Source organism: Cavia porcellus, unplaced genomic scaffold (genome assembly GCF_034190915.1).
Source record: "Cavia porcellus strain 051 isolate PalLab524CR breed Dunkin Hartley unplaced genomic scaffold, mCavPor4.1 scaffold_25, whole genome shotgun sequence".
Taxonomy (NCBI): Eukaryota; Metazoa; Chordata; class Mammalia; order Rodentia; family Caviidae; genus Cavia; species Cavia porcellus.
In genome coordinates, this window is record NW_026947508.1 from 26186060 (window position 1) to 26200235 (window position 14176).

Below are 14176 nucleotides of genomic sequence, written 5' to 3' on the forward strand. Positions count from 1 at the left end.
GGCTTGCTTCCTGTTCCTCCTAGCTCTGGCTTTTGTTTTCTTTCTGAGAACAAGTTCTCACCTACAGAAGAAAGGAAATCACACTGCTATTCCGTGGAGAGCACAGGAGCTCCAGCCCTTACCCCTGCAGGTGTGTTTGTGCCAGTAGCATGCTAGGGTACTAATCCTTTCCTGCTGCTCAGCCGCTGGGCTTGTAATACTATTTCCAACTCCAAGAGATAGAGGAGATGAGGTTTTAAAGGGCTGGTTATTTATGGCCTGGCTCCTGATGGATACAACAGATGCAATTTCATGGGCTCCATCAGAAGAGTACAATTTCTTGGTGTGGCTTAAAGCATCATGATATGGCAGGCAAGAAAAGGGAGAAAATGGAATCATCCACCCCTTGAAGGCAAAGAATTCTGAATCTCAACTGGAAGAGGCCCACTCACTTTCCAGCCCCCACTGAGATGGGTCCCACACCTCAGTCATGTGAGATGTAGCCAGTGTTTGAATATCTAGCCAGCTTGAGACTGTGCCTTGCTCCTGACATTCACGAAGAATGAAACTCTGGAGAATAAATACCAAGCCTATGCCAATTGCAAGTATGAAGTTCATGAGCAGATAGGGCCTGGTGAAGATGGCGCTTCACCCTTCACTGCCTGGCATATTGCTCCCTGGGATGCTCCCCCACAGGGCTGCTTCTCAGCAGACAGGTCTCTGCTTCAATCCTGTTGCTGTAATGAGTTCTCCCTGGGCCCCTCTATTTTATAATAGGATTTCTGTTATTGTTCCCAGGCTTATTCATCCTTTTGGCACATGATAGATTATTTTATGTTTATTCTGTGTTTATTTGGTTAGAGTCAGTCTCCCCCCATCTCAGCAAATAGACTGGAGTTCCACAAAGAGCACTGTGTTCCCAGGGCCAGGCTAAAGGTCAGATGAGAGAAAGGCCCAAGTAGCTTGTCTGGATGAATGAACTATGATAAAAAGATGCTAGTCCTGAAGACAGAGTCAGCAAAGTGACAGTGAAGATGACGAAGGAAGACATTGCTGATGAAGATGAACTGGCATTCATCACGAGGATGGCTCCTCGAGGTCATGTAGATCTCCAAACTTGGCAGGGTGGCAGTGGAGTTCATCAACCACTCCTGTCAGTTATCCTAAGTGCAGCATTGACTAAGAGCATCCATGGAGAGTGCAGGAGACCAACCCCATTTCCTTCCTTGCTGTGGCCTTGACTCTCCTATCATTGCCCATTGTGTGCTGGAGAAGCATGTCCTCACCCCTTCTCCCTCCTGCAGCTGGCCCCAGCTTACTCCTTCCCTTCTGTTTCTCTGCACAGTAAATGGCCCACCACAGTCACTCAGGCAGAAATGTGGGCATGATCCCATACTGCCTCTGTGCCTTCATCTCTCCTTCCTGTGAACCCCTTAGACTCAGCTGATCCTACACCTGGGCTGCATTTCGATGTCACACCTCCTCTTCATCCCTTCACATCTGCCATAGCTCATGGCTAGATCATTTCTTTTATAAGTGATCACAAGAAACATTTCTCAACTGATGTGATGATTAATTTTGATCGACAACTTGACTGGATCAAGACATGTCTAGAGAGGTGAGTGGATTGTGGTCAGGATGCTGACCTCATCTATGGGCTGAGTCACTGACTGATGAGTTCATAGCTGAATGGTGATAAACAGGTAGGGTTGGGTTAGAGGAAAGAGGTCGCTGGGGCCATGCCTCTGATGGGTATAACTTTTCTCATGCTCTTGCTCTCTCTGCTTCTTAGCTGCCCTGACGTGAGCAGCTGGGCTCTACCATGCCCTTCCACCATGATAATATGGTGCATCTCAGGCCCATAGCAATGGAGCTAACTGTGAGGGACCAAAACTTCTGAAGCTGTGAGCTAAAATAAACTTTTCCTCCTAGTAGTTGTTTTGCTCAGGTATTTTGTCATGAGGATGACAAGCTGACTAACATAGCTGATTTCCGGGTCTTCAAGTCTGTCCTTATTAAAATGCAGGGTGTTTATCTTAGATCCTTGTTTAAAAACCCTCAGTAGCTTCCCACAGCCTAGAGAAGCTTCCCTGGATGTGAGTATGGGGCAAGGCTCCCCATGACTCACTGAGCCCCAGTGGTCTTTGAAGCCTCCTCTCCTGCCTTCCAACTTTGCCTTCCTTACCTGAACTTGCAATGCCCCAAGTACACTAGGGCTCTTTCTGCCATGCTGTGGCAAAATCAAATTCAGTTTTCAGTTCAACTCAAAAGTCATTCCCTGGGGGATTCATTTATCTGCGTTTCATTTTGTTAGACCACCCATATTCCACTCCCAGCAGGAGTGTCTGACCCGTGGGTCTAGCCAATGACAATACCCACTGAGAATACCTTCTGGCTTTGGGATCTTAAGAGGTGAGCGCATGACTGAGTCTGATCCAAACCAGATTTAGCTGAGAGCTTTTATAGGAACCATCAGGAAAGACGTATCCTTTCTCCTGGGATTGCTAAGTCAGGTAGGCTACAGGGACATGAAGTAGGTCACCTTTGTTAGTTCATAGGGAAAACATGCTGGAGAATAAAGCCAACCCAGAGGACAGCAGAGCCTTGGGAGATGGAGCAACATTATTTTTACACCTTGATCCAGCAGTGCCTGAAGCCTTTTCCTGGAGTTACAGAAGCCAACACATTCCCTTTGTAGTTCTATTCATCTGGAGGTGGGGTTCTGTTTATTGAACTGAAAGAAAACTGGCTATTACATTTCTCTTTTCAGTCCCTGGGGATTCTTCATACATCTTAGAAATGTATCTAACATACAATATATTATAAAACATTTAATAATATTCTGCCTCTTGGCTCTGACTGTGAGCTTTGGGGTCTAGCACAGTGCACAGCTATTGCACAAATATTGGTGGAATGAGTAAGTAACTCCTTAGACACTCAGGCTAGATTTTTGTTTCCCTACCATCTAGGAAAGCCTGGTTCACAGATGGGTCTCAAAAAATGATTATGGAAAATTAATAGAGGAAAAGTTAAAGGAAACACAAATCATCTAAACCAATGGTGTGATAAAGTACATGTGAGTGAATAAGTAAGTGAATAGTTATTGTTCCCTGTTCCCACTGGCATGCCAGGCTCATTCTAACACTATCTGCATCTAAGCGCTCCTGAATGAAATATCTAGTTAAAAGGCACTCAGATCAAATGGTTCTGGTTGGCTTATATTCCATGTGTAAAATGCCTAATAATTAAAACTCTTCAAAAAGAGTGTTGTCAGTGAAATTTTCAAACTAAATATATGTAAAGTAGACGGGAGCTTTTGTTTCTCCACCTACAAAACCAAAAGCAAACAAAAGTAGGGGAACAAAGTGAAAAAGAAATCCCCCAAGGCTCTTAAGAAGGAAAAGGAGGGGTGAATGAGAGGATCCAGGGAGAACCCCAAGAGCTGACTGGTGGATTTGGAGAGGTGGAGCCTGCTTTACAGGGAAATCTTTCTAAAAAGTTCTAGGAAACTCAGACAGATAGAGTGGACTTTCTGAGGAGGCTGCTACGGTCAGAAGTGGCCACATAAGCCTCCGTTGGACGTGTGTGTACAGTGGGGAGCAAGTTCCACAGTCTGGCCAGCAGGACCAGGGAGGATCCCCAGGAGAATGCCTCCCCTTTGTCTCATCCACATCAAATGGTCCTCACTCTGAGGCCTAATCAGAGGCAGCCTCTTCCTACAAGCCTTGGTCTCTTGCCCTGGGAGAACATCCTCCCCTGGAGTCCTAAAGTAAGCTCTCTGCTCTTCTGCTTTCAACGTGTGGAGGAGGCAAGTTTGTCACATATAGGTCTGAGGGGACTGGCCTGGCAATGGTGGGGACATAGAGAACAAGCAGGTAGACCCTAAATGATCTGATTGAAACAAGAAGGAAATAGTAGGTGTGGTGCACAAACCTGTAATCCCAGCACTCTGGAAGGCTGAAGTAGGAGGAACCAAAATTTACATAAGTTTGGGCTATTTGGAGAACCCATCTAAAAAAAAAACAAAAACAAAAAAAAAAACAAAACTTTTTTTTTTTTAAAGGGCCAGAGATGTAGCTCAGTGCAAAGGCTCTGGGTTCAATTGCCACTACTGGAAATAAAGGTAGAAGGAACAATGGAAGAAAGGAAAGGAAAGGTCAAAGTACAATGAAAGGGGTAAGGCAGACAGGCTCAAAATCACCTGCAAAAGCTGACACAGAGTCACAGCCCAAAAACATTGCCTATATGTGAGAAGGAACTTTGTGATCCCCCACCGCACACACCCTACAAACAGACTCCTACAACTGTCATATCCACTGGCCACCTGAAGCAATATGGCTTCAGTTTTGAGTGTAGGTCATGCTGTGACTTTGCCTATCATCCTTGCTCTAGGAAGAAGGTCCAATGGGACCCTCAAGCTACATAGCCAGAGACACTAAAGGGCCCTGGCAAATATGTCATCCCTTCTTTGTCTCAGAAAGATGCCCCCTTTGAATGCCTTCTCCACACTCTTGTCCCTCTCCCTCTACTCTGTAGGTTCCTCAAGCTCATTGTAGAAACCTCTGTCCCTGGACCAGCACAGAGCCATTGGTGGTAGCTGAATTACTGGACCTCCCTCTACTTCTCTAACAAAGCAGTTCACTGGCTAGTCTGGGTTGGGCTACGAGAAAAGTGATGCTACAATGTCAGCTCTAGAAAGACGATTTCAACAAGGGCATCCTATAACCCGACTCCTCCTCAACCAACCACATTGGATTTCTGGGCAACTCTTTTAGGGGCTGGGTCAATCAAGGCTGCCAGGCTGTACTTTTCTGCCAAGGAGATGGCACTGGCCTAAACTATATGAAGGATGTGCATGATGGCATTGTGTAGAATGGGCCCCCCAGGGACCTGAACTGCTGGAGGTGCCTCATTTTACTCTTTCCCCCTTAAAGAATGAGCTCTGCACTCTGAGACTTACCCCAGGAATCTTACACCTACGATGAGCCAGGCAGCACTGGCATCTCCAGTCTCTCAATGTTCTGGGTGCACTGTATGATGAGTTCCATTTTTAGATGTAGAAACTGAGGCTCAGCAATGTCAGTGACCATTCCAGGATGACACAACTATAGTAGGAGGCAGGATTGAGTTTCGAGGTCAATTTCATCTGATTCCCGAATCTGCTTCTTCATCATTTGGATGCAAGCTGCACCACACCTGACCTCAAGTGAGTTGCACTGACCTCCTCCATATGCTTGGCAATTGCGTGTGTGTGTGTTTGTTTGTTTGTTTGTGTGTGTGTATGTGTTTGTTTGTGTGTGTGTGTGTGTGTGTGTGTGTGTGTGTGTGTGTGCAGTGATTAGCTTTCTCCCCTGCCTTTAGCCTACAAGAAGATTCTGGAAAGATTCAAATAGGGAACAAAAGGAAGAGGGTCAGAACTACTGGCTTTTCAGTAGCTTTTATTTCTTTACTCCACTGATTTTCCTCCACCGATGGAGAGACGGACTCTGCAATCATGTTATGTATTTTACCATGATCTTGATATTCTCCAGGGATCCAAGTCCCCAGAAATTAAAAGGGTCTTCTGAATTCACCAATTTGATGAGTTTTAGCTAGGGGAGAGCATCTTCCTCCTTTAGTTAGTTGGGAAGGAGTGGGCTTCTGTAGTCGCCAAAGACAACTGGTTGGAGCCAAAGAAGAGACTCGGCTCCCCATTCCAGAAGTGTTGGTGTGAGAAAATCTGGCCCCTAAATTCAGTTCAGTGAACTGGAGATAAAAGTGTGTGTACAAGGGTAGGGGATTGACTTGGTGATGTCTTCTATGGCATTGATTTGCTGCAGCACATGTCAGAAGTGATTTGGCTGTGTGCACAAGTGTGCTCTTGTGTGTGTGTGTGTATGTACTCAGGGAATAATGCCAAATCTACTCTCTGGATTGCAACTTCAGTCCCTTCAAATCTAGCTTTTGCTCATGGTCAATTTTTCACCCAAAAAGCAATTCACTTGGAGAGAAAATTCACTTGGAGAGATTTTCTGAACATGTCAGAGCTGCCAGGCTCAGTGCTCATCACAATGACAGCCTCTTCTTACTCAAAATGTGCACTGTTGGACTCCTGAAGCCCCTTGTGGACCAGCAGCACAGGATGGACAAGTCCACCAATGGATGTCAGTCCCTGGATCCTTGGGATCCGGTGACATGCACACTGCTGTTTATGTGACCCCATCCCACCTCATCGCTCATGATATCAGCACAAGATTACTGAGTGACTATTTACTGCCATAATTTTGGCTGTGAGTGGCCCTTTGTTTTATGAAATAATGTACTGAGGAGTTGGAAGCTTTTCTTCTAATAGCCATACTTGGCAAAATAAAAAATTGTCAGCACTATATTTCCAACATTCTTTTATGAGTCCATGAAACCCAAACAACTGAGACCCTAATGAAATCTGTTCTGTGGTTTCCCCACTTGAGGAAGCAGAGGGTGGACACTAAATCAGGGAAACTGCATGTCCCTTTCTCTTCTGAATCAGTGGGAGACCTGATGCCAGGGTAAGGAGGTGACAGATTTTCTCTTCTCAAAGGGTCCCTGTCTTCTTGATACATAAAAGAATGCTAGGTTGTTCAGATTCATCTTTCCTAACAGAATCTGTTGTCTTTCTGTATCTTGGCACAGAATTCAAGAGAACAGCCTGAAATCTTAATGCGTGCTAATAAAAGCAGTATATACTCATAAACCAGCAGTATCAGATTTTCACAGGAATCCAGGGATCCATAAAAAGAGGGATAAGGGAGAGACTGATTCTTCCACACATCCATCCCAGGCCTCCACGTTTGTTTACCTATAATTGCTATTCAAGTATAAATTAGAACAACAAATACATCCTGCCTGGCAATGGTGACACCAGCCCTATAAATAATTATAATTTAATCTTATAGCAAAGAGTTCTGAATGATTCCCCTAACGATTTCTTTTACTTAATTCCTTCCCCACTGAGTGACTTAATAGGAAAAGGAATACTCTTTCAGATTTGTTTCAGTCCAGAAGTTTGGACAATGTGGAGACTCACACCTGGGGGACAGACGCTGTAGGAGACCATTTGGCCTACGGATAAACAAGTGAGTCACACAGGCCTGGAGCCTGGAAGAGAGATGACTGGTAAGGATATCCATCTTGGTGTCTGTTTACAGAAGCAAAAACTTGGGAACAGTCTAACAAGATACCTGGTAAGAAATCTGTGCCACAGTTTTATGAGGAACATCACAAACATAAAAACCAACATGGCCATGGGGTGTTGCATTGGGCTGTCCTGGCTGAGAAGACAAGAGACTGGTCCATGGTTAGCAGACTCCCAGGAAGAAACATCATGGCTGTAGGGAGCTAGGGAGCAAAGTTCTTCAGTGTGCGGCAGGGCTAATCTGGCGTGGAATCCCAGATCTGTTCTTCACTAGCTGTAATACCTCAAGCAAGTAGCATAATGTCTCTGGGCCTTATCTTCCACATCTGTAAAGGAGAGAAATTGTACTACCTACTTCACAGAGTTTTTATGGAAATAAAATGAAATTATAGCTGTCAAGAGCTTAGAACTTAGCTTGGCAACTACTGGTAGTAAATCCTTAGTAATGATACTTTTATCACACCTCTACTAGTTTGGAGGTATCTGTAATGATATAGGAAACATTTTCATGATATCATGCTTAGTTAAAAATACATGACTGCAGATATATAAAGATCCTAGTCTCAAATATATAAATGTTATATATAAATAACTAGCTTGATCTCGGCTGTGACTCCTGATATGCCAACTTCAATGGATTAAAAAATGCAGGATTGATAAAGCATGCTCCTGGGTGACCAAATGGGTCATGGAGGTGTAGTCTTCTCCACCATAGCCGGCCTCTGGTTCCTTACCCTCAGCTTTAATTCCATTGCTTTGTTTCTGGGCTGCCACACACTAAAGAACTTTGCTCCCTAGTGCCCTTCAGCCATGACATTTCTGCCTTGGAGTCTGCCAACCATGGACTGAATCTCTTGAAACCATGAAGCAAATTAAACCTCTCCTCCTTTAAGTAATGTATGATAAGTATTATGCCTCAGTGTCAGGAAAGGTGACTAATACATAGACCAAGCATAAAAGACCAAAGAGGAGTACACCAAATAGTTGTTACTTCTTTTCTTCTACTACTGTGGGTATACATTTTCTACAAAGAACAGATGCATTCTATTTAAAATCAGAAAAATGGGCATTTTATAAAAAGAGGTAAGGTCTCAGTGTTTGGCTGGGCCTTTCATGGAGATTTCAGTTTCTGGGGCCCCTCACCTAGACAGAGTTGCCAAAATTGCTCCAAGACAAGTTCATATCAGTCTCCATTAGTGTCTAAATTCAGCTTATATCCAGGTCTCCCAACCTTGCATCCAGGTAGGAAATAATAACCTGAATGAGTTCAGCACAGTGCTACACCAGGACATGAGTCCTTCCAGTTACACTGTCCCCCAAATCCAAATTTGTTTTGGGAGGAAGCCCTTCCTACTGTCTGTCACCACACTTGGCTACTATCACAGGTTTGCTTGCTTTTCTCAATCCAGAGATTTAGAACTCCTCCAAGGACTGTGTTCTTCTCAACTGATCTGTCTTCTGCCATAGACCTGCTACTCAGGAGGGATGCAACCAGTATGTCTTTTTTCTGCCTTCCCCCACCAACTCCTATGTCTCTGTTTTTCCTAGACACTGTCCTCTCTGACACTTGCAGTCACCCACATTGTGATTCTCCCAGACTCTTTGGTGGCAGCTCACGTGCTCTCTAGCTTATTCCTTGAGTCTTGTCTCTGCCTGTCAGTACACAGCAGTGAGGGCCTCACAATTGTTACATGTGAAACACACCTAGTCACATCTTCCCTGCATGTCCTCATCTTGAGGACATGACCACAGCAAGAACATCACAGAGCATTCAAAATTCCATACCATCACATGTAAGGTCTGTCATCTACCAGGCAGCTATATATCTCCTTAAGCCCACCTCAGCTCCCAAGAAATGAGGGAAGGTTTCAGAGTCTTCTGAGAATGTCCCTGGGCCACCACAGGAGTGCTTCACTCTTTGGCAATGCTAATTGGAGGCTTGTCCCCACTATGCACACATCAAGACACCATGCCTTGCTGATTGAGGTCTCGAGGCTTCAGAGTGGGGCCTTTCTCTTCCAGAAAAAGACTCATAGCTCAACTAGTTTCACTGAGACCCTGCCCAAGTCCTGGACCAAAAACACTTTTAGTGTTAACATAGGCATTCAACCAAGGTCCACATGAAATCATCAGCAAGAACATACTTCATGTCAGACATCAAAACTATAGTAAAATTTTACCCCAGCTTTAAATGCAGTGATCTCTCATTGTGATGAGATGCAAGGACTCTAACAATAGGGAAAAGGAAGAGACAAAGAGGTCCCCAGCTTACGTCCAGGGCACAATAACACTGAGTGCCACCCAGAAATTCACAGCTGCAGGGGAAGGTAACAGGGGAGAGAGAGGAGGCCTGGCAGCGTACTTACCACAGTGAGGAGCCTTCAGTCCCTGTGACTTCCAGAAAGTCATAACCATCTTCCAGCTGGAAGTCAATAAAGACCAGGGCAATGGTGTCTCCCAGCTCAGCCAGGATGGTCCATGTGCAGTCAGCATTGTTGTGGTACTCCGAGGGGAAGTGGGGGCTGGAAATGATGCCACTCTGGCCCCGCAGGGTCCCACCACAGGCATCGTCCGCTGTGGGCACACAGACAAGAGCTCAAATGAGTGTTGTGATTCCTAGGCCCTGGCATGGTGGCCTTCACCCATGGCAAACAAAAGGCCCTATAACATGATATTCATACAATCCGCACAAGGTCTTAGTCTGAACTGGTTGAGGAAAAATGACACCAAACATTTCCACAGACTTTACCATGTGCTATGCACCATTCTGAGAGTTTCAGAGCATACTGTTCTCACTATTGGGGTGAGGGGGTATCTAGCATGTATTCTGGACTGATCTCAAATTTGCAATCCTCCTGCCTCAGCCTCCCAAGTCTGAGATTATAGGTACAGCATCGTGGCTGGCTACTGTTCTCATTTAACATATAAAGAAAGATAGGGCACAGGGAAGTTAAGCAACCTGACCTAGGTCACACAGCCAATGAATGGCAGACCCAGTATTTGATCTCTATCTTACTATCCTTCTTTGTGACAACCAGCAAACAGGAGAAACCAATTGTTAGATTGATTTTCATGGTTACAATTTAGGTGAATAGGACGTTTCTTTCCACTGGACCTTAGTAAAGACTCAGATGTGATAACAACAAAACAAAAATTCAACACAACTATTTGAGACAAAACTCAAAGGGCATTCCTGGCCTGACACCTGGATAATCTTTCCTCTATCCCTGTACCCAGGCCAGCTGTGCCTCAGTGCTGTGTGCATACAGATTTCCTGTCCTTGGCCTGCCCTGTCTCTCTGTCTAGGATGCATTTGTCTAGGGCAACTATCCTTATGCCTCTGGACTCAAATCCACTGCAGTGGTTTGGTGACACTTAATCTTTCAAACTTGGAGTACCTGCTCTCTGATCCTTGCACCCTCCCACAGTAAAGTGTTGACTACACACATGGCACCCTGCTCCGTCTACATGCCTTCCCTCTCTGGGTTTTGAGTACCACTGGGTACCATGAGGGTAGGAATCTTGTCTAACTTGTCCATGAAGCAAAACCTGGTGCAGTCTTCCTGCTATCATCTAAATCCCAGCTTAGATTTGATCTTCATGAAAGACAACCAGAGAATATGCTCTGACACATAAAAGTCAACAGTACTGGCTTTGAAATCCTGCAGGCATCAGTTGAAAATTTCTCTGATACAATGAGTTGGGTGAGATGGCCACAGGTCACCCATGCTTTCTAAGCCTGCCATCTTGGGACCTGTATTCAAGTAAGGGGTTAGAAAGGGATATGCAATGTCACCATTCAACTGTATCGGAGGCAGTGGGATAACAAGGACGAGAACTAATCTTTAAGTACTATTCTAAGTACATTGCATATTCCACTTGATTCCCTATTATGACCCTATAAGTTCCATTTGATAAGTGAGGAACTCAAGACTCAGAGAGATTCAGTCTCTTTGAATTGTGATAGCTCACTGCAGTTGAAGGAGTTGAAATTCTAAGCCCTGTAGTTGGCTTCCAGAACTTACATCCTTAACCAAAAAAGTTCTCTGAGAAAAATCTACACATTAAGGGTATAAATAAAGCAGCAAGTAACTTCACTTACATCAGTCTATTTGGGGAAGCTTAACATAGAATGCTCCGTTAGAGCTCAGTTTTGAGGCACAGAGGTTGAGTAGCTAAAGAAGAAGGGAAAAGGCATCTCAGGAAAGAAGAAACACAAATGGTGAGATGCGCAGAAGAATGAAGTGCAAGGCGTCTCCGAGATGAGCAGCTCTCGATGCCTCATCTCTGCAGTGAGCCAGAGGAGCAAAGGCAGAGATGATGGCAACGCAGAAAGGGCCAAATGCCAGAGAATGTCAGGCCAAGAAATCTGGACACGGGAGTGTGCTGGAAACAAAATGGATGTTACGGTGTGGAAGGTCTAGATTTGAATTTGGGTTCTGCAATTTCCAGCTGCACGTGTGTCCCAGATGGTTTGCTTCTGTAAGCCTCAGTTTGCTTCTCTGGACCACTGGTTACCGTGAAAACTGAAAGGGACCAGGGTGGGACAGTGCCTCGTATCTGCCAGTGGCAGACATGTAGCAAATGCCCAATGAATGACAAACACATTGTCCTTCTTCCATTCTTCTTGAGGATCAAAATTGATGAGAAAGATTACTCTGACTGACACAGAAGCAAGCTGGACCTCTAGACAGGATGCAGTCATCAACATCGAGGTGATATGGGATGGGATGGAGAGGAGGGCTTGGCAAGGATAGGGGGAGAGTCTTTGCTGTGGAGACTTAGGAAGCAGTATCCACAGGCTTTACTCCACAATGGGGAATTGAGAGTCCCAGGACTGTGCTATAAGCCATCACTGGGAATGGTGAAGGGACCATGTCCTGGGAGGGACCCCAGAAAAGGATCCCCTTGTAGGTGAGGGCAGCCAGGAGATGGGCTGTGGAGCTGCCAATGGGGATTCAATGGCCACAGTTGGATTCAGAGGAGCGACCTGGTCTAGCAACAAAAGTAACTTAATTTAGTGGCTTTAAACTGTTCCCAATGATGTCATTTTGCAGGATCCAGAGGACCATGTAGTTGTTTCTAAACATCACACTGCAGGTGTGTAGGACTAGGCCCAGGGCAGGTACCTGAAAATGGTTCCCTCCAGTTACAAGGCTGCCATGGGGCTGGAGCCGACACAACAATCAGAGGAGCTCAACTTCCTCCCTGCCATCAAGAGCTTCCCAGAGAGGTGAAAGGCACTCAGCAAGGGCACAGAGGGTCACAGATGGTCAGAGGAGCACGAGAGGCAGGCCATGGCTCATGGGAGGAAGGGAAGCTTCATACAGGAGACAAAATTTTTGTTGAGACTTTCACTTAACAAATGGGACCAGCTCTGTGTCAAGCTCTGTCCTAAGGGCTGAGGACTTGGCTATAGGAAAAAAAAAAAAAAAAAAAACCATGAAAACACAGAGCTTGATTTCTGATCTGAGGTATAAAGACAACTCTAACATAAGTCAATAATATCCATAGCAAATGAGATCGTGATAAATGCAGATGGGGATGGGATGTGTCCCATGGGGTAAGGAAGGCCTCACTGAGAAGTGGACATTGCAGCCAACTCCCAAAGGAGGGAGAAGGAGGCATGTGGTTATCTACAGGAAGAGTATTCTGAATAATTGGAACAGCAATGTGAAGGCTGTGGGTACAGAGGTCTGACAGGATGAAGAGCATCCAGAGAGCCGAGGGGTGGAAGGGGATGTAGTCAGTGGCACTGGACAGTGGAGGACCTCAGTGGACACTAAGGATGTGGGCTTCTCCTGGGGCAGAGATGAGCAGAACATAGCACCAGAGCATTTGCAAACTAACGAAATCCTCCAGCTGACACACAGACAGCTGGAGGCTAAAGACAGCAAGAACAGGAGCAGGGGATGCCTCGGGGAGGCTGCTGAGAGGATCCTGGGAGAGGTGGCAGTGCTTCGACTGGGTGGTAATGGTGAGATGTGGCCCAGGTTAGGCTGCATCCTTCACACGGGGCCAGCAGATGCTGCGGGGGCAGCAAGAAGGCAGCTGGAATTCGTAAGTGTAGTGGGTTCAGGGCTCTCTGGTGGGAACCCTGCAGAGGGGATGGGGCTGCCTGGGGCAGGAGGGTACAAACTGTGCTTACAAGGGCCTTGAAGCCACGCAAGGAGCTGAGGTCAAGTTCTCCTCCCCTCTCTTCCTCCTCTGCTGTCTCAATCCTGGTGCCCATGCCCCAGGAGAGAGAGAAGCAGGAAAGGGAGACAGGATTGGCCTTGCTTGGCTTTAAATCCACTTTAGTGGCGCTGTTTGTTTTATCAAGCTGCTCGGTGTTTCCATCCAGGGTGTCTCTCTGGCAGCAGGCTATGAAGTCTGACATCTGAGGCAAGAGTGTGTCTCCTTCAGATGTAAATAAATTCACCGTGAACATTACCGGGAGATAAGCCACAGGAGCCAACTGGCAAACCAGAGATTTGTCACTATTGTTCCCAGCAAGCACTGAGCCTGCTGGTCCCCAGCACTCCCATGGCTGCCTCGGGCGGGAACAGCCTGCAGCCCCGGCCACATAGCGTAATCTGGACCACACTGTGGTTGCAGAAATCATGTTGAAGGAAAGGGTGCTCATCGGAATGCTGAGAAAGGAACAGATTGTGCTGGAGGGAGATGCAAGACGGGATGGGACACAGGAGGCAGGCAGGGGCAAGGCAGCCTGAAGGGCATGGCCCAGGGGACCTGGGCCTGCCTTCAAATGCTATAGAGGCTCAGGGTGCAAGAGTGAGAGGTGGAGTTCATGGGGGAGGGCAGAGGTCAGCATGGAAGGGCTTTGCTGGTCTGGCGAGGGGCCTGGGTTCTGTACTGCAGGTGCTGGGAGCCATTGCAGGTATGGGAAAGAGGGTTTTCAGCAGGGAGTTGAAGCCTGGATCTGTCTTAGAGAGATGACTTTGGTCCCTGAGTGATGGCAGGGTAGTGCGGTTTGGGAGTCAAAGATGGTGGCAGGTGGAACATCAGTAGCAGTGCCAGAGAGAAGGAGCAAGAATCCACAAG

At 46.2% G+C, this 14176-nt stretch overlaps 1 protein-coding gene across 9 annotated transcripts in view; it reads right to left on the reverse strand.

The window, feature by feature from the left end:
• Window positions 1–14176, reverse strand: part of Csmd2 (CUB and Sushi multiple domains 2) — a 566560-nt gene that overhangs the window by 354438 nt on the left and 197946 nt on the right. For all 9 annotated transcript variants that reach the window (XM_063236033.1, XM_063236032.1, XM_063236031.1 and 6 more), the window contains exon 5: window positions 9499–9706. In XM_063236033.1, the coding sequence (XP_063092103.1) occupies window positions 9499–9706 (208 nt within the window). The remainder of the gene's footprint in view (window positions 1–9498; window positions 9707–14176) is intronic.